Here is a 23,115-nt window from a genome sequence, read left to right on the forward strand (position 1 = left end):
AAACATAATCTACAGTTTGTAGAGAAAATAAATAATCAAAATAACCAGGAAAAATTGACTTTATGAATGGCCAACGGGGCCTTTGTCTGGATTGGACCTTGCATACTCCATGATCTATCTGGTAGAGTATCTCATAATATAGGCTTCATACCAGATCAATAAGCCTATTTCAAAAATTAATAAAAAGCCATGAAACTGTTCCTCTGTAATCTAAATAGACATATTAAAATGATTTTAATTCTGTTGACTTTAATTTGATTTTGTTTTTATTTTGCTTTCTGTTTTCTTATTTTTTCCTCTTATTTCTCTATAGTATTTATCTTTTTATGTATTTTGTTGTTGTAGCATATGTACTGTTGTAAGAGAACAATGTTTAAAATGTTATTTTCCTATGTAAATAAAAAACACCAAATCAAATCAAATTTTAATACAGTTTTGAATATCAGGGTCCATCTCTAAAGCCATTAACTGTAAGACAATTCTTAAAGTGATGCACGTTTTACCCTTCTTTTAAGAGTAAGCAGACTTGTGCATAAATATTTTACTTCCTTAAATTATTTACCAGAGTTAGAGAAGTCCCCTCCAGCAGGTGGCTGTGTTACCCAAAGGTGGAGAGTTGCACTTTTGAAGGAAAGAAGTGGTCTTTTTTTTCACTTAGAGATGACACAGAGCTCATAAAGCGGTACCACAAGGATACTTTGTTACTGATTTAGTGAGAGATGCCATCACATTAAGTACAGCGCAGGATTTGTCTCTCACTGCAGAGATGAAGGCTGCTGTAACTCTACGTTTTCTGGAGACAAAAGTGACCTGTTGCAGTTCGCAATATGCAGAGACGTAACTCAAACTATCATGGCCCTCCCAACACCAACATAATCAAGCAATTTAATTTACTAAGTAATTGAGTGGCTGATAAAATTATTAATGAATGATTCATTTATGCCTAACTATGCCTCAAAAAAAAAAAAAAAATAAGTGCAAGGTTGTTTATCTATTACTATATCCCACGATAAGCATAATAAATAACTCATTAAGTTATGGCAGTAGTTCTCAGTGTTTTTAATCCTTGCTCTCCTTGTCATGCCCCCCCCCCCCCCCCCCCCCCAAATCCCCACCCACACACCCCACCTCAATGCCTTAACCTCACCAAATGTGCATATGACATGGCCCAAATGTATATACACATATATAAATATATATACAATATTTCTAGAATAAACTTTGTGTCACATCAAAAATGGACAAATAAGCCTTAACAGTTTAGTTATATTTAACAGTTTATTAACCGTAGAAATCCATTAACTTATTAGATTCAACTGAAAGTGAACGGACCTCAACACTGACCCACTCCTCCTGTCACTTCATACCAAACCTTGCATTCAAGGCAAGGTCATCCCCTGTTGGACAAGGAAGGAAACGCATGGGGAGTCCACTAAGTAGACCTTGAAGTCAGGTTGCTTCTCTGCTTCGTCCTACTACCTCACACTGACAAAGGGACTGTGTTTTAATTTGACTTGAATGTGAGCGCAGGGACTAGGCAAAAATAAAAAAGTTGAATATGTGGAATATGTTAGAAATGTAAATACTTGATTAATTTTGTTGTCATTTAGTACAGACCTGTTTTAATCTCATGATAAACTGTAAATAGCATTAACATTAGTATTAGTAGTAGTAGTAGTAGTAGTAGTATTAGCAGGGGAAAAAGTGGCACTAAATACAATTCTCAGGCTTCTGCAACAGGACGTCCTTCAAAGGCCAAAGACAAAGAACACTGTGATCCGTTATGATGGCTGCCACCAGGAAGCACACTGGCGAACCATGGGAAACATCCACATCTGTACGACAAGCCAGAAGATTCCCCAGCTGGAATACAGAGAGCTACTGTATCTACTATAAGGATTATAGGGATTACCCAGCAGTCAAAGGGAACACTGCAGCTTTAAGGATGGAGCCTGCGAGGCTGCACTGCCCTCTAGATCAGCTCTCCCTAGTCCACATGAGCCACCTCACCTTGACCCAATAACAGCCACGGTCTCCCTGTCTCCACTCTGCACGGCGACAGGAGTATCCAGTCTAGCTCTGCAGTCCAGCAACCCCGCCCCCGCCCATCCAGTGGCAAGAAACATTGATTTATTACATCGACTATTACTGTCCTGTTGCTGTCCCATACTGGCCTGCAACACTGGCTGCATATGTGTCCCCAGCACCTCCCTCCCCCTGCTGAGGCGCAATTCAAACTCCAGCAGGGCCTCTTTACAGTGGCGAGACCCAGCGGGATGGATCTGGGTCAGGCTCAACGTAATGATAGGTTTGAAATTTACTGCCCCTACTGCTTTCATAGCAACTGTGCTGTCTCTGCCAATCTGGACACTTTCCAAAGTTCTTCATGGGTAAAACAAAAGCACCGGTGTTTCCTTTGTGGCCACAAGCAAAACAGCGGCACTTTGAAAACGACCTTGTGACTCCTATGGGGATTTACAGTGGAATGCTCTACATGAGGCCTCAGATCCCTCAGTTTCTCACTGTCAAAACCCCTTACCAGTGCTAGGGCAGCGATCCCAGCAGTGGCACTCATGGTGTTTTTGCCAATAACCTCCCCATCTAAAATAAGCATTGGACCTCCAGAATGTCCCAAATTCAGGGGGCCAGTAAGTCCATCAGCACTGTGCTGTTGAGCTCTGCAACCCAAATGCACTGCGCATAGCAACCTCAGTTTCTCCTTGATGAACATCAGACAATCAAGTCTGGGAGAGTATGCAGAGGATGCCTTGCTGTAATTTTGATGACAATGTCTGCCTTGATCAATATGGTGCACAGTTGCATCATATGTGTCTCCAATGGTTTGCTTTGCATGGAACATTTTGGCCATAACACGGGCATTTGTCACAATGAGGTCCTCACCGCTGATTATGAAGCCAGAGCTTCACCTAGCAAGCTAGACCTCCCATTGGGCTGTAGGGTGAGAGGGTCGAAGAGTCTGGTTACAAATAGATACTTGCCCTCAAGGACTTCCTTTCAGAGGGAACGACCCTGCACAAGATTCCACTGCACACAACTTCCTAATCTACTAATTTATGCTGATTTGACATCTTTATTTCTACATTCAAATCCCATTAAGAAAATATTCTGTTTGGCTTGTGTGCAGGATGGTATTGTGTCCAGGAGATGGCGCCATAATTTAACTTATCCGTAGTGGGTCCTGTGATGACAGCAGTATATAAAGCTCCAAATTAAAAGTTTGGTTTTACTGCAAGACAATTCTGAAAGTGATGCAAATTTGACTTATGCATAAATGTGTCTTCATCTTGAGAATACTCTCAACTCCTAAATTATGTAAATTACCTGCTGAATCTCTTTACAAACCTGGGTTTGAAGTTGATTTCACGTTATATCTAAAAAATAAATACAAAAAAATGAAGTGTAGTGTAAAGTGAAGAAACAATTATTTCTGATGGAGAAACAGTGTATGACCATGAGTTTTAATCATGGTTTGATGATTATTAGGAAGGCTTAGGGAGGCATTCTCCCTGGCACTTCTTCCCATTCACCAAAACAGAGATAGCTAGTTGTTAATAAAACTTTTTAGTTTTAGTGTGGATTCCTCATACATCTAATAAGACACACATCTATCTAGCTTTAATCTTACCTATTCCACTGGTTATTCAGCAGCTGTGGAGCATCAAGTAAGGGTAATGTTTGCTGACAAGGAACTTGAACCCAGATCTATAATAGGTTGGAGCAGTTTCTTTAACCACCAAGCCATTCTGTCTCCCCAGTGAGAATCTGTCAATCTGTTGAGATTTTAGAGGAAGTCTTCTGTTATCCGTCATAGTTCATCAGCTACGAATTGCTTTTTCTAAGGAGAAAAGGAAACTTGTCTTGCATTCAAGTGATTTAATCAGAAATAATAACAGAAAGAGTCTTGCAAACAATGCAGTTTTTTTGGTGCCTGTTGTTTCACTTTTCAGAAATCAAGCAGCATTTGTAGTATTTGCAACATTTCGCCACATAGGGGCGCTGTAGATGAGTACAGAAGGTTCCACTTATAAAACATTATTTCCACGTCTAAAGATGCTTCACATTGTAATCCACATCCACACTTCCTCTGTGGTGGTAAATGAAAAGGCCATCATAAAAACAGGGGTGAAATGAAGGGTGAGCATATTTGGCTGCCGTGATCTCTAAATACATCTCCACTAACCTAATTTTGCGTAACAGGCAAGGACAGTTAAGTTTCTATCAGCCCAGATCGCAAAAATAGCCGCGGGCTACGATAATCCATCCTTGCATAAGAATAAGGAAATCATATGTCAATCAGAGATGGCGAAATGTCTCGTCAAAAAAAGTGAACGGGGTTAAATATGGGTGTGCGTAAATCATGTTGGTCAATGCTCATTTCTTCCGCCATGCACTGCGGGGATTTCCCACGTTACAGTAGCTGGCCTACGCATCCTCCCTCACGTAGCCTTGTTCTCACTCAGACACGTTGTGACATGTGGAGAGGAGAGGAGAGGAGGAGAGAGGAGAAGAAAGAGGAGAGGAGAGAGGAGAAGAAAGAGGAGAGGAGAGAGGAGAAGAAAGAGGAGAGGAGAGAGGACAGGGGAGAGGAGAAGAGTAGGCCTACTGTTAATTGCACTATTAATATTATGGATAGCCTATATATAATAGCCTATATTGCATGGCACTTGTCTTTTTTTAGGTCACTATTTGTCACTCAGTGCAAGACAATAGAATAGAATAGAATAGAATAGAATAGAATAGAATAGAGCTTTATCTTTCTATTTGGTTCTATTTAACTTCACATTCTGGTGTTCAGGCATCATTGATGTGGTAGATCACCAACAATACAGGACCCCTAAAGCCTATTTGGCAGCAGGGACAGCCTGTGCCACTGCACGTTAGTTCATGCTACATCTTACATAACAGTGCTGCATCCATCCATAGGTGCACACACACACACACACACACACACACACACACACACACACACACATGAACACACGCTGCATCCATAGGCAGTCCAGCCCACAGTCCTTTACACATCAATGCACAATGGAGGCCTGGTTATAAAACATGTCCATGTATCATCTTTAGCAAGCTATAGGCTATTTCATCAGATCCACATGGCTAACCTTCTACATGGTGGAAACTGGATAAAACGCTTCATCATTCCCCACCACTTCCCTTTGGCATCCTGCCAGTGTCTCTCTCTCTCTCTCTCTCTCTCTCTCACACACACACACACACACACACACACACACACACACACACACACACACACACACACTTGTCTTTTTTTATTTTTTATATTCTGTTACTGCACAACCCCGGGGTGCATTCTAGCCGTCCTGTGTTATTAATAAGATGCCCCACTACTAACTAGTCCAGCGCTTCATCATTCTCCCTCCTCAGCCTCTCTCTCGCCCTGCTGTTACCATGGCAGCCGTTGAGTGACCGTGACCAGGCCCTCGTTCCGAATGGATTCTAGCAGCAGCGGAAGATGTGACGTCACGTCACCAGGGCGACCGGGCTCCCTGTGGCACGTGTCTTGTATAAAAACGGAAGGCGGCACCGCGGCTTGCGCACACAGACACAAGCAGCATCAACCGTGAGGTAAGACGTGAGCCCGATCTCCCTTTCAGACTGTCTATGTACAGAGTGTATGTAGGCCCTTAAAGGGGTTTAAGGTTTTCTAAAATGAAGACATTAAAGGTCTTACATACGATTTAATGTTGTAATGAAGCTTAAATACGGTTTCAGAGGTCTTAAGAATGTCGCTTTTCATCAGTGCAAACGTTACTTTTCCAGCAAAAAATCTCCCTGGTTGCGCGAACTCATACTTCACTTTTTATTTTTAACTTTAACTTTAATTATACCGGAATTAAATAGTCTTGAAAGAGCTAAATTTAACTTGCAGAAAACTGTGGCCACCCTCATGTAAGCTATGGTGGACGTCGTTACACTTGCAGACAGCTTCATTTTAATCGGCCACGTAGCCTGTCCGTTGTAAGAACATCGGAGGCGGGCGAGAGGAGGAGAGGACTGAAGGAGTGTTGAATGGCTACTCATTTCGTGTGATTATAATACTCAATTTTTTGCTAGATGCATGCTAAAATGGTGCAGGAATGGTGGAGGAAACAGCGAGGATGGGAGGGGATGCGCCCATGGCCTTGCAGTCTGGAGAGAGGCTGGTTGTGTAATGTCTTGTCGTTGCGTCGTTGCATCATCTAGATGCTAAAAACGACGTTAGGCTGGAGAAATCCTACAAAGCACGAAACTCACAAACGCATAATATAACTACGAATTAAAGCATGTTTTTTGGGGGGGGAAATACAGATTAATAATAGCCTTGTTCATTCATAATTTATAATTCATTCATTCGAAGCTAAAATGTCTTACCGAGCGGGTAACGTGACATTGGCAGCTCCCAATGCTGCATTTTTGCGGAAGTGGATTAAGAGGCTAGAAGAAGTAGCGTTATGTAACCCCACAGAAATAGATATTTTACAATGCTTTTGCATATAAACTGCATATTTACAGCATTATTAGCAATGCTATAGTTAAATTAGCGAATGTTCAATAGGTTTGACTGAACATAGCTTTACAGGAAAATGTGGAAATAGACTTGTAACTGAAATATTACCACTGCAGTACTGGTTTATTGAAGTGTTATGAAGCAGATGTAGGCCTGCTGTATGAATGAGTAAATGAACGGAGGTGAAGCTACGTGCCTCCCTGCTTCCTCATGATGAAGTCTCCTCGTTGCGCCATTCCCTTCCTGCAATGTAGCCTACAGTCTGTGTTGTCGCAATGAGAGAAAGCAGGGGTCATAGCATCGGGATCATCGAAATGCGACAAATGAATAACCTTTGATGTGTTTGTTGCATTTCAAAAGATGCTGTTGAATCCTTCCCGTGATGCCCTTGAAGGGCAGACAGGCAGTGTGTCGCATGATTCTGCCGCAGTTTGACCGAGACTAGATAGACCTGTTGATGCGGTTTGGGAAACGACCACACGTCTTTTTTTAAAGCAACAATAATACACACTATACTTTCTTTACGTTTATCTCTTATAGTATATTCACCTGCAACTGCCAAACTGACTAGAAGTGCAACAGGTTTTGTAGGAGCTATTGCAGAACTAGTCAGCCATATGCATATGTGGAGTAAAAATAAATCAGAGGGAAGGTAGCAGGTTAACTGATGTTTCTAAACACGTCTTCCTCTAAAATCTATAGTTAACAATGTCTGGAAGGAACATACTATTTTGTGCAAACAGGGGGAGTGCTAGCCCTCTTATACTCCATTTAGGTATGCACTATTATTCTCAGTAATCTCTGTGGCGGGACACATTGATACCATTTACTAAAATAATTTTGATTCAGTTTCATTAGGTGTGGTAGATGCAGATGGAGCCATGTCCGGCCTTGTCCCACTGGTGAAGGTCATTACTTTAGCTGAGGGAAGGTCACAGCAGGCCCAGAGCTGCTACAGGGAGATGCTGAGGACTGCAGTCCTGTAGCTATATCTGATTATATGGTTTTTGGGTCCTGTATTGTTAATTTAGGAAGTAGATTATCCATAATCTATGTATCTCCGGTATATCTGGTAATGATTTTGTAGTGTTGTTAATCTACATAATTTATAATTATAACCCCCCTCCAGACCAATTTTTCAAACAGAATTCTAAAGCACACATATTTTCTGTATCTTGGTTTAGAATTGGTATTTTTAGTCTTTAGTAAATGTGAAAGTCTTAAAAATAACTTGAGAGAAAGAGATTCATTGCATATAATGCATAGAAGCTAGTTGTTGGCATGTCATGTAGCTCAAAATTACTTTGACATGTAAATGTTGATTTATTCTACTGTTTATACTGTGTTAGTGGCTGTGGATAAGAGTGTCAGCTAAGTGTCTAAAATGTAAATGTCAGTGGCTTGTCACCTATTTGTTGAGCATGGAGTAGGCCCTTAGCCAATCAGATCCTCCTATCCCTCTAGCTAGAGCAGACCAACAACACACTGCTCATGTTACTCCAGCCGAACAAAGACTACATCCATGTTATTAAGGAGATATTGACAACCACCCCAGCTATTTATGTGATGTGAGTGAGAGGCTGCAGGTCTGTCTACTCTGTATGTGCCAGTGTTTCGTCTATATTCTTTTCAGGCCACCACTTAACTCCCAACGCTGAAAGTGAAAGGTAAAACATTTACATAGAATTTAGCTCAACTTCCTCTCAATACAGAAATATGTGTAGAACTCAGTTTAGAATAAGCACCTTTTCCATAATAACCTGTCAGATAACTAACATGCAATAGGACCAAAACTTGTGGTTAAAACAGGGACAGGCCTGGAACCAAATCTAAAATTTCCCCTAACCACAACTGCTACAAAAGAGTTAGAGGGGATTATCAGGGACTTGCTGTAAGTACAGAGACTGTCAGCCTGTTAGTGCCTTTCTTCCTCGTCCAGATTAGCTGCCACACGCTGCTGATATTGGTCCAGCTAGAGAATCTCCCTCTGCACTGTGGTGCACGCTTCAGGGCAGGCTGCCTTGGATCAAAATCACCACAGATTAGTTGAGTGCGTCCTGACTCATAGTTTGGGGTTGGTAGATTATCACTGCTACTAAGAGCTCAACTTTGTCAATAGACTAATTCGACACACAGGCCTGCGTCATCCAGTCCTATCGAGTTGGTTATGACTGGTATCTTGCTAGATTAACATGAGAATTTCCTGGTCAAAAGTAGAATGGCTGTTGCAAGGTTGAGGTTATGTCGTTCCTCGACTGACTAATCAACCTACCATCTTGTCCAGGATGTGTGCAAGAGAGAGGAAACTTCACAATGACTCAACACTCTGTGCTTAACGGCCATGAATGTTAGGAAATATTGCATACAGCAGGGAGGGGGATAGATAATTGGGGAATATTAGGCTACCATTTGTACAATGAAGCAGTTTTGCATACAGTATTCTCTGCCTTTCTTTCATTATATTGGAATTATTCAAAAGGTACAGGTTTGTGCACAGTTAACTTAACATAGAGAGATAGCACAGAGCTGTAGTTTGATAGCTGTACTCTGTGCTGGGAGGGTGGGGGGGAGTGAAGGACGGGCAGAGACTGACAGGGCCTGAGCCGTAGGAAGGATATCTGTCAACTACCTGCTGACCCAAGCTCACAGGACTATGCCTAACTTGTGTGTGTGTGTGTGTGGACACAACAGTACCTCTGCAGAGTAGTCACATGTCTTGCCTTTTGAATCATCTGCAGTTTGATACAGCACACCTTTTACTAATTCATGTTGGTCGGTGTGTGTGTGTGCATACGTGTGCCTGTGTGTGTGCATGGACGCGTCTTTATTAAACCATAATAGTCAGTTACTAAGTAGCTAAATCCACAAGCCTTAGCCCATTAACTTTGGCTGTGCCTGAAGGCTCATACTCTGTTTTTGTAACTCTTTAAAAATTCAGCCCTCATATATCCGCTTGCAAATTGAACTTCACTGTAACACAACCTTTAAAGATGGAGAAAGCTGATTGGACAGCCAATGTGCCAGTCTGATGCATTGTCCAATAGAAACAGTGGACTAGTCTGTCTGCCAATGTCAGCAGGAGGCCATGCCTGCTGACTAGGACACAACACCCTGTGGTGGTAATGTGTGTGTGTGTGTGTGTGTGTGTCTGAATGATGATGTGATGGTGTTGGACATTTGACTGACTAGTTTATGGCAGCAAAGTGACGTTGCCATGGTGATGATACTAGACCAGAGAGACAAGGAGCACAGATACTGCTGCTAAGGAGAGAAAGAGAGGCTGAGAGACAAGAGGAGAGGGCAGAGGAGGTGTTACAGAGGCACCGTGTTGACTGACTGACTGACAGTTACTATTAGAAGTTACAGACAATACAGACAGTTTAACTCCACCTCATCTAGTGTATGTATATATGGGTGTGTGACTGGCATTTATTTGTAAGTCTCTGTAACATGTTTAATTTGTGTGATTCAGTGAGGGGCGGGGCAAGAGGACAAACTAATACCTAAATGGACAGTTTATCTGGCTGGTTCTGGGCTCTCAGCCAATCAAACCACAGCAGTGGAAAACTACTGGAGAGAGAGGGTGTGACAGAGGGCTAGAAAGATAGAGGGGGGTTTGGATAGGCGAGAGACATCGAAAGGGGGGCAGAAGAGAGAGGGAGGCTGGAGGCGTGGCAAACCAGGGGTTAGAGAAATGGCATGGGAGAAAACAAAGAGAGTCAGTGAGTTCATTCACATACACTTATTTCCAGTGCATACACAAACCACGTTTCCCTGAAGGATTGGTATACTAGCTTTAATACAAACTGGTGCAACACTGACATGGACAGAGGTTATTTTCTGTAAGCTGTTTAATGCAAGCTGTCTAACAGCAGCAGTCAAACATCTCGTCTCTATACTAGCTAACCAGGCCAGTGATTATATAAATGGTTTGATTTGTTCAATAGGTGTCACATCTGTGTACCAACACTAACACTGTTGGAAACAAAGTGGGGTCTGTCTGCGCTCTTTAAAAGCCAAGTCCATATAAGGGTCAGCGACGGCGAAGTAAGTCCAAAAAAATACAAATCATAGAGGGCTTGATATTGTGTGTGTGTGTGTGTGTGTGTGCGTGTGTGTGTTTGTGTTTGACATCAGAGGTGTTGGCAGTCATTTGGTAGAAGTAAAATGCTGTGTCACAGTGGGGAAGAGAGGAGACAGGAAAGAGACTCCTCTCCTCTCCTCTCATCATTCTGATAACTGATCAAAACTCGTTTAAAGTTATTTAAAGACATTTCACCACCTGATGCAGCCTGTTGTCTTTGTCTAGTTTCTCTGGTTGACTGGGTGTCAGACATCTCTCAGCCCCTGGGGGAGGCTGACCCACATTATACGCACTGTCCCCCCAATACACATGCACACACACACACAGACATAGCCACACTCTTGTGCACCCCCCTTCGTCACACACTGTGTTTGAGTGAGGAAAATGGGTCACAGCTCAGAGGGAGGGAAGGGGGAACAGACAGATGAATAGAGGTGGCGGGAATAGATAGAGAGGGAGATGGAGGGAGAATTAGACAGAGGAGCAGAATGGGAATGAATACACTGAAAGAGCTGGAGGGAAAAGGGGAGGAAAAGATGGGAGGGGAGGGGCGGAGTCAAAAAGGGTGAACAAGGAGAAAGAAAAGGTTTGAAGAAGGATGGATGGAGACAGAAAGAGAGAAGTGGATAGAGGGAGGGGGCAAGTGAGGAACAGGGTGTACTTCCCCACTGAGGAGGAAGGAACACAACTGTAGCCTTTGTGATAGGTCAGCTCTGCCTTTTGGCTAGCCAATCAGCAGAGGAGGTGGTAGCACCGCCCTCGTCAAGTTTGTGGTTAATTTGATTGATCCTTCACGGTCAGATCTCCAATATCACAGCGAATCAATAAATTTGTCAAATGCTCATTAACACCAATCCAGCGAAAGAGAAGTTTTGAGATTTATGGAGCAGAGAGAAGAGCCAGAGGTGAGGCGGTGGGAGGGAAGTTGGCTGGAGAGATGGAGAGAGAGGAGAGAGGAGGAACATTATGCATTTCCCTAATTAGGAGGAAGTAACACTGCTAGTGCCTCTCTGATTGGTCAGGCCTGCTCTCTGGCCAGCCAATCAGAAGAGGAGATGGCTGCACTGCAGAAGTCTTTACTCACACCAGTGCTGAGGTTAGCCCATTCAGAATGGAAATGGAAACTGCAATTGATTTGCCAATAATAGTCATGATGACAGCCTTCTCATGCCAAAGAGTTTTCAATACTTGAATTTGCAAGTCAGTCCTCTTCCAGAATTAATTTGACTCTTTCATGGTAAACTACTGTAAGCCTGGCTTATCTGTGCTAAGCAGCAAATGGTAGGGAAAAGTTTAAGAAGCCCCACTAGAGAATCTGCCTTTATGTCTGCATGTCTGTCTGTCTCTTCTCTCTACAGTTTAATGACGGTCAGCAGATTGCAGCGTGCCATTAACAACATGTTACTTCTCTGCTCTGCTCCAAACAATACTGCCTCTGTGAGCCTGTGTGTGTATGTGTGTGTGTGTGTGTGTGTGTGTGTGCATCTGAGAAAGCATGTGTTGAATACCAGATCAGGGTTGACTGGTTTACAGATGAAACAAGCAAGTCTATTGGTCACACTGTAACTAGGCAACAGTAAGGTATGGGGGGTGGGGGCGTGTCACCAGTTACATACGGGCAGACTGACACTTACACACACACACACACAAACACTCAAACACGCACACTGCCCTACAACTCCTGATGACACACCTCCATGAGTCTCCTGAGTCAAGTCACACAAACACACACACACACACACACACACCTGTATACAAAGAACGACACAACAGAGAATTAAAACTCATGACTTTAGCTGTAACTCAAGCTACTGACTAAGAGTAGAGAAGTATGATGGTCTGGAGCCACATGTCTGGGACTGAGTCCTGCCAGAGCTTTCTCTGCTGTGTCTCCGCTTCTCTTTCTCCAGCTCCACTTTCCAACTGTCTTACTAAATAATAAAAACACTCAAAAGGACTGGACTGCCCACTTGGCTTTTTTAAAAAAAATAGTCGCAATTGTCAGGTGAGCAGCCATTTTGTGTTGGACAACCCAGGGCAACTGCTCTGTTGAGACAAAATGGAGGGAGGGAGGGAAGTATGGAGATGAAGAGTAAGGAGGGGGACAGAGTGCAGAAGGGACTGAAGGGGAAGGAAACTTTGAAAGAGAGGAAAGAGAAGGTTGGTGCAGTATTTTGTGAATGCAGACAGGATGATGGTGGGAACCAAATACAAAGGAGAAGAGAAAGAAATGTGAGAACAGCATGGGGATATGTATCTCTCTCTCTCTCTCTCTCTCTCTCTCACTCACTCTCACTCTCTCCTTTGGTGACCTTGTATTATGAATGATGCTGGCAGCAGAGCACAAAATGGCTGCTCTAGCCTGAAAGAAGGGCACTAGAAATGGGCACACAAGAAAAAAGGCCATTTTATATTCAGGCACACTAAAGACAAGTGTACACTAGAAACAATCTAGCCCTCTATCTCAGTGGTCTGACACTGAACTCACTGAGGCCTTAGTAGTTCACAATACATGCTGACAGAGTGTTCAATAAGCTAATGTTGCCAGGCAACAAATAGTCCTACAGTTCCAAGCTAGGCAACAGAGTCTTGGCTAATATTGCTAAGCAACAAAATTTAGTTCCAGGAAGTAAAAGGTGAATCACTCCTGGTTAAGATACATCCAGACTACACCTTTTATGGATAGATCCAGAAATATGTGACAGTTAAAATGTCTAGCATCATAACAGACTAACAAAAATACTAAGATTGATGGTTAGATTTGGTTCACAGACGATCTGAAAATGCGTGTTTAGGATGAGAATCTACAAATGGAGACCAAGTTGGCATGTTGTTCCAGCTTAGTCCTGTCTTTCCTCATGAATCTATACTAGAAAGAATTATTTAGGTATTTAGGATTATTTAGGCCTCTTTTATATTGTTGAAGGATTGTTGATGGATGCATCATTACTGACTGTACGAACAACCAATAGCTAGTCACCAGAAGTCTGGTATTTGTCTGTAGAGATGGTGTAGTGGTTAAAACCCTCACCTCTGGAACCACATCCATCCCTGCTGGCCTAGGATCAAATACCTCCTGCACCTTCTCCTTGTGTTTCCTCTGCTCTGTCCCTCTCTGCCGTCCTACTGGCTCATTAAAAAGAAAAATGCAAAGGGGAGTAGACTGCCAAGTAAGATGAGCAACCACAAGAAATGCAGCTGATATGGCAACGGTTCACTGTTGACGTGGAAAAGATGAGAGCTGAACTTTAAGGAGACCGTCAGTAGCCTGTCAAATGTGTTTTTGCAACACTCTACTGTCTGAGCAAAATGGAGAGAGAGAAACTGGTCATTCATTGCAGAGCAGCATGTAAAGTTAGGTAAACTAAATACTCTGCTACAGCTATATAACACAAGCTAGTGTGAATTGAAGTGTTTCAGTGTGGAGAGCTAGTGCCCAAGTCGGGGGTGTGTACGCATGGTTAGGATGCAACACAGCAGTGTGCAAACATACTACTACTATATTGTATATGGAACAAGCAACACTGTTGTGCTACCAAGGCCAAGGCTACCCCCTACCCTGTGTGTGTGTGTGTGTGTGTGTGTATGTGTGTGCATGAGCATGTGAGTGTGTGTGAGTGCATGTGTGAGAATGAGAGCGAGCTGGTTTATCCTAATCTGGTTGCCCCTTTTGTCTATTTAAAGGGTTCCCACAATGCACTGCTCCAGATTGACAGACTGCCCTACATGCTCCCCACAGAGACACATACACACATACATACATACACACACACACGCACGCACGCAACAGATTAGGAGATTATGGTAGTCTAAAATGACAACCAACCAGTTCCAAGGACAATCCACGGTAGCTGCGGCTGTCACTCACACACACACACACACACACACACACATACACACCAGCCATAGCCCAGGCTAGTAGCTAGGTGATGCTGCTGAACTTAACAACATACATCTTTGTTGTGGTTTCCAGTGTTTTATCGTGAAGAGTTTCCTAACGACGTGACGTGAAATCATAGATTTGAGAAGCTAATTATCTAATTTTGTATCAAAGAGTGTGTGTCCGTATGTGGCCAAGCTGTCCTGGTTTATAATATAGACACACACGTACATATATGCACATATAGATACATATCTGCTTCCTCTGTCTTCCTCTGACCTCCAATGACCATGTGACCGCTGCTGACTCGGCATTTCCATACACGCACACACACACACACACATACCACATACAGATGCACTGCTATACTATACACAAACGTAGATAGTTTAAGTATACAGTCTATACACCTGCATACACACAGACGCCCCGATAGGTATGCGCACACACACACACACACACGCCATCCCTGCTACTGTGTGATCTAATAGCACTGTGGATGGGTGTGAGTGTGTGCTGTTATGACAGTCCTGTTTTGTACCACAGTGATATCGAGTCCTCATTGGTTTTAAGGCAAACAGACCAAGTAAGGAGAGGAGAGGAGACGAAAGTGGGGACGGGAGGGGAGGAGAGTTTGGAGGAAAGGGGAAGCAATTGGTGGAAACACGGGGTGGAGGAAAAGAGGGAGGAGAGGAAAGTGGAGGTGTGGAGAGGAGAAAGGAGGACAGGAGTGTATCAAAGAGATAGGAGGGCAGGATAGGATGGGGGGGGAAGAGGTGTGGAGGGGAGAGGAAAGGGGAAGGAGAGGGGAGAGGTCACATAGTTGAGTCAAGGCCAAGCTTCCTCTCTATTCAGTCAGCAGACAAGTCTCTATTTGTTATGTAACCGCCTACCCCTAAACACAAACACACTCACTCTCTCTCTCTCTCTACCCCCCTCCTCCCTCCTTATCCGTCTTCATTGTTTTCTAAACATGTCCCTCCATGGCATGAGCTCCTCCCTATTCATGCAGCAGCTTGCCTTTACACAAAATATGCTATTTGACAGCCTGTTTTTGGCCTACACTACCAGCAAACCAAACCACACCCTTTGCACTGGTGCAGTCAATGTCATTCTACCTTCAACCATAATACCTAGCCCATCACAGTGTTGTCCTAATTTCAAAACTCAGAGCACACCACCAGACCTTAAAGCTAATGTTTCTTAGCTAACAACAGCTGTACATCCACACAGTCCATCCAGGTAGTGCGAGGCCACCGCTAACTGGCTAGCAATGCTACCAGTCTCTCCGCATGTCTGTTAGCATTACAAACACCATTCATGTTCATACCATTTTACAGACTTTACAGCTGACACAGCCTGCTTTAAATGTGTGATTTTTAATGAGAAACTACAAACAGGCAAAGTTGGTCCCCTGCTAGTACGTTTCTCCCACTTAACCCTGTGTGTAGGAGGAGAGGGCGGGCTGTATGGAGGGAGGAGAGGAGAGGATTGATGCTAGCAGTAGGATTGGTGGTTCGTAACAGGAGAGAGGAATAAAGGCAGAGAAAAGAAGACAGGAGAAGTGGAAGTATTGGCAGGCTTTAGTTTATACTGGCCAGTGAAATAGGTGATGAATGTTCCATTCAACTGGTTGTGGCAAGCAGGGGAACCGGCAGGATCATGGTAGTGTTTCACACACACACACAGACACACACACACACACACACACACATTCTTTTTGTGGTCTGTGGAGCCTGAGGAACAGAAGGTTCTGCTCAGAGTGACAGATTGGACTAAGTCACATTACAGCAGTACAATGCACACACACACACACACATTGTGTATTGCCAGCAACTTAACTAACCTGATTAATGCCACCTCCTGCTACCTAGGCAACAGTTTGCCCCAGCCAGTGTGGTGTAGAGTTGTGCAGGCACTTAATTAGACCACGGGGTGTTACTTCGCCACTTTGCCATCCCAGCATTCAAATGTTCAAATGAGAGTTTGGTCTCACCCTGGAACCCAGGCATACTAATGCTTTTGTTGCGAAGTCTTCCCTCTGATGTTCAAGCTATGGCAATGAAAAGGAAGAGGAAGAAAAAAGGAAGAAATAAGATGCAGTGCTACAGAATGTCTTCACTGCCCTCTCACAACGATAACGTGAGAAGGCTAGTTAGATGTCACAAGCTACCAAGTTTATCCCTGTGCCTCTAATGTTGCTGTTTGTATTTTGTTTTTGTTTTTTCAGGTGACTCAAACCCCCCCAGTCAACAGCAGCCATGTCAGACCTCTGTGTTGGAATCAACGGGTGAGTTTGTAACACACACATTTCTTAAGCTTTACAAATGACTAGTAAAAGTGAATTTGATAAAAGCTAGTTTGGGGGATGGTTTCCACTGACTTCAGGATGATTGGAATTGCAATTAAGGACATTCTAGGGATGATATCGGAAAAAAAGTTCCTTTGGTGTCCGAATGTCCTCTCCAAGCAGATGTTGTTACAGTTTCAGGCCTTGATAGTTCATCCGTATGAGGTCCCAGGAGTGGTTTGACTTCCTGAGGAAGTTTCCCACCATTTTCACAAAGCACAAAGGCACCATCATTAATCATCTCTCTCTTTGGTCTATAGCCCGGTTTAACTAAGGTTTCACACTGTCACATTGTACAGTAAGTTAACCCTGACTTTAGCCCAGGGTTAGCTCCTGACTTTTCAAGGTTAATTTTAGAGTTTAGTCCTGTTCCAACCAAAAATATTGACCCCCCAACCCTTTCTCTGTCTCTCTGTAGCTTCGGTCGTATTGGCCGTCTGGTCTTGAGGGCTTGCCTCCAGAAAGGCATCAAGGTTGTGGCCATCAATGACCCCTTCATTGACCTGCAGTACATGGTGAGGAAACACACACACACACACACACACACACAATTATTTAAAAATCTAGTTCAATGACCAATGTCATGCCTTCAAAACATGCCAATTTTGAGTGCTTGAATTACATTAAACAAGACCTTAAAAGTCATGGAAAATTCCTTTAATTTCATGCCCAAGTGAGTGTGGGAACCCTGTTGTATGAAATATATCAGCTTTATTTTTCTAGTGAAGTGACTCATTAACAAAAACACACACACCCCTTCAAACTCAGAATTTTAATGCCCTCCCCTCCTCCTCCTCCCCTAGGTCTACATGTTTAAATATGACTCCACCCACGGCCGTTACCATGGCGAGGTCGCCCAGGAAGACGGCAAGCTCGTCGTCGACGGCAACGCCATCTCTGTCTTCCAGTGGTTAGTGATAATCATGTTTTCGGTTTGATGCTTTGAGTGGCAGCAGCTGGTGTGTTAACCAACACATCACCAGTATCCTGCAGAAACCTTGTAGTCAGCTTTTCAGGAATTGAGGAAAACGTTGACTTTGCCCTGATTTTTTAATAATTTTATAATGCATTTTGTACAGTCTGGCTTTGTTCCAGGGACATGAAACAAGTACATATTCAAGAAAAACAATATACAGAATTTACAATGCAGTGTGAACCAGTCTGTAGGGGGTCAGTGGCTGTTGCTGGACGGGTATCCAGTGTTCAGATGGGTATCCAGAGTCAGAAAAGTTGCTAACTGGTGGTGACTAGCTACAAGGGAGGCTTGAAACAAGCCCACTGGTTTATGGTTTCATGAAAGAATTGCAAACTATTCCATCAGGTCCCACAGTAATGCAATGCTAAAATGTATCAAAATGTATGTTTGACATAGAAGTTGCCAGCCAACCCAAGCCAAGGTACTAGGCAGTGAGGTATTGGGGCAAATGATGCCAGTTGGCCCTCCTGGTCTGTAATTCCCTAGGTGAATCCCTGGCACATGGAATCAGGCTGTCCGCTGCTCTGGTCTTAGCTCATATAGCTCCCTAATCCCTCCTCAACCCCCCCTTGCACTCACTGTTGGTTTAGTCCATTGAGGGATGGCGCCTCCACTCTGCAAAAGGCAATACCAACAGACACAACACAGATAGGAGGGTTAGGGAAGAGACCTTCCTGTTTCAGGGAGTTTCTGTTTGAGCACTGAGCATGAAGTTTGGGGTTTTCTCTCCTTATTTCTATATTGTAGCTCACCCTCTTTCTTTTACAAGGCACTGTACTTTTACACCCTTATCTTCTGTTGGATACTGAAACCAAAATATCCAAAGAAGCGCTGAGTATTCAGTTAAGGCAGCACAGGATGTACTATTCTAACAAGATTAACCCCTCCCTCTCTCTCTTTTTCTCTACATCGCCCACTCTGTGTCTTTCTCTCTCTCTGTTTCTTGCAATGAATCTACCACTCTAGTATCTGTGACCTTGTGTTACTAGTCTTAAGTATGGATGTATGTGCTACGTATGGGCCTGTTTATATGATTGTGGAGAGTGTTGTGTGTTAGTCCTGCTGAATGACAAGCCCTCCTTATGAAGAACAATCCAGCTGGATTGACTCGTCTGTTGACTTGTCTTCTAACGCCATTAGAAAGTCCATAGACAAACACTGGTGCGCTTTACTCTGCTAGATTATATTTAGGACTATTTCATCATCATTTCATCTGACTTTTCTCCCTCTCTGTCTGTAGTATGAAGCCAGCAGAGATCCCTTGGGGCGATTCTGGTGCAATGTACGTCGTTGAGTCCACTGGAGTCTTCCTCAGTGTGGACAAGGCCTCTGTACGTACACACACACACACACACACACACACACACAGGCAGAGACACATACAGAGACACACACAAACACACAGACACGCTGGCAGTCCAGTTTCTAACCTGTTCTCTCTCTCTCTCTCTCTCTCTCGCGCTCTCTCTCGCTCTCTCGGCCCCTCTCAGGCTCACGTCCAGGGCGGAGCTAAGCGTGTGGTTGTCTCCGCCCCCTCACCTGACGCTCCAATGTTTGTCATGGGAGTGAACGAGGACAAATACGACCCCTCCTCCATGACCATCGTCAGGTAACACTCGCTCTCTCTCTCACACACACACGGCGGTGCTTTTCTCAAAGCCTATTCCTACATGAAAAGATTCAGTATGTTAAGAGAATTGAAATGGTATTTGACCGTGCGTGTCTGTCTGTCGATAGCAATGCCTCCTGCACCACCAACTGCCTGGCCCCCCTGGCCAAAGTCATCCATGACAACTTTGGCATTGACGAGGCTCTTATGGTAAGTCACAGTGAATGTGTGTGCCTGCTCTAAAAACCTGCATCATTTTGGTGACAACCAGTGACTTCCAAATATATTACTGTCTCTTTTAACCCACAGTAGTGACCAGGGCTGTTTCCTATATAGTACAGTGCATTGTGGGTAATATTTAGCTGCCTTAAATGTAAGCCAAAGTTTGAGGTTAGAATTCAGACACTATGGAAATGTTTGTTGCATGTAATATCACACTAAAACATGGTTCCAGACTGTCTGCTCATCCAGTGTCTTTAACTGTCTGACCGACCTGTCTGTCTGTCCTCTGTAGACTACAGTCCATGCGTACACAGCCACTCAGAAGACAGTGGATGGTCCCAGTGCCAAGGCCTGGCGCGACGGCCGCGGTGCTCACCAGAACATCATTCCAGCCTCCACTGGTGCTGCCAAGGCAGTGGGCAAGGTCATCCCCGAACTCAACGGGTAAGGAGACATACGTCTAAACACATTTGTTCTCATCATCCTAATCGTCACCCAATGCATCCTTGATATTGGTGGCTGGTTCTTCATTCTCTTTTTCTCTGTCTTTAGCAAGCTGACAGGCATGGCGTTCAGGGTGCCAGTGGCTGATGTGTCAGTGGTGGACCTGACATGCCGTCTGTCCCGGCCTGCATCCTACTCTGAGATCAAGGAAGCCGTAAAGAAGGCCGCACACGGCCCCATGCAGGGCGTGCTGGGTTACACTGAGGACCAGGTAACACCCAGAGTTATTTCACATACACCACAATGAAAAATAAATGGTGTATTAATATCCGTATTCAGATCCAAAGACAATGTTGTCACCAGAGACATGTCTGATTTTTGCATGATGTACCATGTATTGAGAGGCAATGTGCAAGTAGTGAAGTGTCTGCTAAGCTGTATCTGGCTGTGTAGTGTGAGACTCTGTTGTGTGATGTGTTGTTGCCAGGTGGTGTCTTCTGACTTCATTGGCGACACCCACTCCTCCATCTTTGATGCTGGCGCTGGCATCTCCCTGAACGACAACTTCGTCAAGCTCATTTCCTGGTCAGTTCTGTATTTCTTGGTCACTCCCTCTACTCAATGCTGATTGGCTGCTCATGGATTGTCAATCATGACTCTGTGCTGTTGCCTCTTAAACTCCAAATCCTACAGCTTCTTCTGTGGCTCAGCTGTTGCTTAAATGAAAGCTGCAATCCTACATATACCGATGGCATACAGCTTTGTATGGTGACTGTATAACAAACATGTGGCTATTAGTTTAGACTATAAAATAGAGTGCTAGAGGAATCGCTGCTTTCTGGTGGAATTGTAGACCAGTACTCTCAATCCCCAAACAGGGAAAGGGGGCATATTTTACTTTTTAAAATGGATCATCTAACCTCTCTCTCTCTCTCTCTCTCTCTCTCTCTCTCTCTCTCTCTCTCTCTCTCTCTCCAGGTATGACAATGAGTTTGGCTACAGCCACCGTGTCGCTGACCTGCTGCTGTACATGCACTCCAAGGAGTAGGCACTTCCTGTCCAGAAAGGAAGTCCGGAAAGGGACCACCCCCAACCAACCTCCCACCCCCCCCATCCCCTCTCTTTTACACACAGTCACCACCCATAGCCAAGTCATAGCATCACAGCCCTTAGCACTACTATACGTAGGCAGCAGCAACCGTGTGTTTGAGTGTTCTGAGTTTATCTGTTATTTTCCTTTAACGACGAGACAGTTGGTCGGTGACAGTATTTGTTGTGTCCGTGTGCCCCCCTCCACTTCCCACCGCCACTTTAGATGTGTCGTTATGGCCCGATATTATGGTAACTACTGTATCCATCTCCCTATTGGTGTGTTTTAAAGGCTTAATAACCAGTGGAAGGAGGAAGCTGAGAGGCAGAGCTACTGTAACTCCGCTTAAGAGCAATGAGACGAAGAAATAAAACTTCAAAAACCTCAAGCTGTCTCCTGTTTCATTATTTATATGCACTTCAAGTCAATACGTCACCAGTGTATTTCTCAACACATTTTGTAGATACTCATTAATAGAGATATGCACTGCATTCTATTACACTGTCAAATTGTTAAAATCTTAAAAGGTAGAAATACTGTGTTTGCATTAGAAAGCATGACAGTTCCAAAATTGCTCATTATACGTTGATCTTTTTACCTATTAGGATTTTTGTGACAAACTGATCCAAGATAATCAACACTACTGTTGAGAACTACACCACATTGATTTTTTTTTCCAGTACTGTAATATTCCACCAGTGATATGTCAAGGTAAATAGGTAAATATTATACCATGTTTAGGCCGGAGGCATGACAGTAATTGATGGAGCATAACTAAGTGTAGAGATGAGGAAAAAACTGAATTACATCTATTACATAGAATTGAAAGAAGGACAAACGATCTAGAGAAGGGCAAGGAGTTAGGGTAGGAAGGAGAGAAAGGGAAACTGAGGAAGGAAAAGAGGGATGAAGAGAGCAAGGAGGGACTGACAGGATACGTTCCAAACCTCCAAAATTCACTCCTGTCTTCAGCTACCTCTGACCAGCCTATATGCCATTTTATTTTTTAGAAGCTAGTTGAAGCAGCGCCTGAAGTCTCCTTTGGCAGGGAAAGGTTGTGTCAATCCACTGCTTCCCTTCCGCTGTCTCCTTCCTGGTAGGAGACTTGTCGTCTGGGAGGGATGGAAAGGCACAGTAGTGGGAAGTTTTGGATGCAGCCTGAGAATCTAGACCTGGTTGATGTCCAATCCTGTCGCTGTAGAGCCACCTGCTGTCTGTTTGAGGGTGCTGCAACATGACGGCCACCTCTGCGCTCAGAATAATCCAGAAGACGGAAATTAGGGTTGGGAGGAAAGGAGCAGGACTGAAAAGATTTGGGTTTTTTTTTTTTCCTGCAGTGCCGCCTGCTGTTTCATTGAAGACATTGCCACTTGACAGCAATACGACCAAATAACCCATGAAAATGCATGAAAAACCATGAAAAATATATTCAAACAGTCAGATATAAATAATCATATATCTTTTACCAGTTATCAATGTATTTTATTATTATATTCAACTACTTGATATTGATCACACACAGCAAGTGTTTATTCCTTAGTCCTGATATTGATATGGACTGGAAAGGTTTCAAAATGTTTCAGATTAACAATAACCTAATGTAAAAAGTAGAATCAGTAAAATCATCCACTGGAACACTCCAGTAATGTAATCTGATTGCCTTTAGCTGCTTTTGGGTCACCCTGCCTCTCCATAGACCTCAGTTCTAATGGTGGTGTCTACATCCATAGTTACAAGATTTGTAAAATGATGTTTATGTCAATAATCTGTCAATCTAAATGTCTTTTTCCCTTCAAATGCTGCTGAGTAACCCAAGAAGTTATCACATATAATTCCAAAAGCATTTGTAATATTATTACAGTAAATTGTGCTTTTACAGTAACTGTAACTGTTTAACGTTTTTTGTCAGTACCAGGATCTCATCT

General features: G+C 43.5%; 1 protein-coding gene across 1 annotated transcript; it reads left to right on the top strand.

Annotated features, from left to right (window-relative positions):
- Window positions 1–5,584: 5,584 nt before the first annotated feature.
- On the top strand, window positions 5,585–21,578 carry gapdhs (glyceraldehyde-3-phosphate dehydrogenase, spermatogenic). Its single transcript, XM_071904995.2, has 11 exons — window positions 5,585–5,613; window positions 16,730–16,789; window positions 17,268–17,364; window positions 17,653–17,759; window positions 19,066–19,156; window positions 19,316–19,434; window positions 19,563–19,644; window positions 19,949–20,100; window positions 20,209–20,371; window positions 20,588–20,685; window positions 21,079–21,578. The coding sequence occupies exons 2-11, from the start codon at window positions 16,761–16,763 to the stop codon at window positions 21,146–21,148; spliced, it is 1,008 nt and encodes a 335-aa protein (XP_071761096.1). The 5' UTR covers window positions 5,585–5,613; window positions 16,730–16,760; the 3' UTR covers window positions 21,149–21,578.
- Window positions 21,579–23,115: the final 1,537 nt, after the last annotated feature.

The sequence above is a fragment of the Centroberyx gerrardi genome, chromosome 12 (genome assembly GCF_048128805.1).
Source record: "Centroberyx gerrardi isolate f3 chromosome 12, fCenGer3.hap1.cur.20231027, whole genome shotgun sequence".
NCBI lineage: Eukaryota > Metazoa > Chordata > Actinopteri > Beryciformes > Berycidae > Centroberyx > Centroberyx gerrardi.

Excerpts from the sequence above, each read along its gene's own strand:
- gapdhs (XM_071904995.2), top strand. The coding sequence starts at position 16,761 with ATGTCAGACCTCTGTGTTGGAATCAACGG. Across the intron at positions 17,760-19,065 it reads GCCATCTCTGTCTTCCAGTG|TATGAAGCCAGCAGAGATCC; the intron begins GTTAGTGATAAT and ends CTCTGTCTGTAG. Across the intron at positions 20,372-20,587 it reads TGGGTTACACTGAGGACCAG|GTGGTGTCTTCTGACTTCAT; the intron begins GTAACACCCAGA and ends TGTTGTTGCCAG.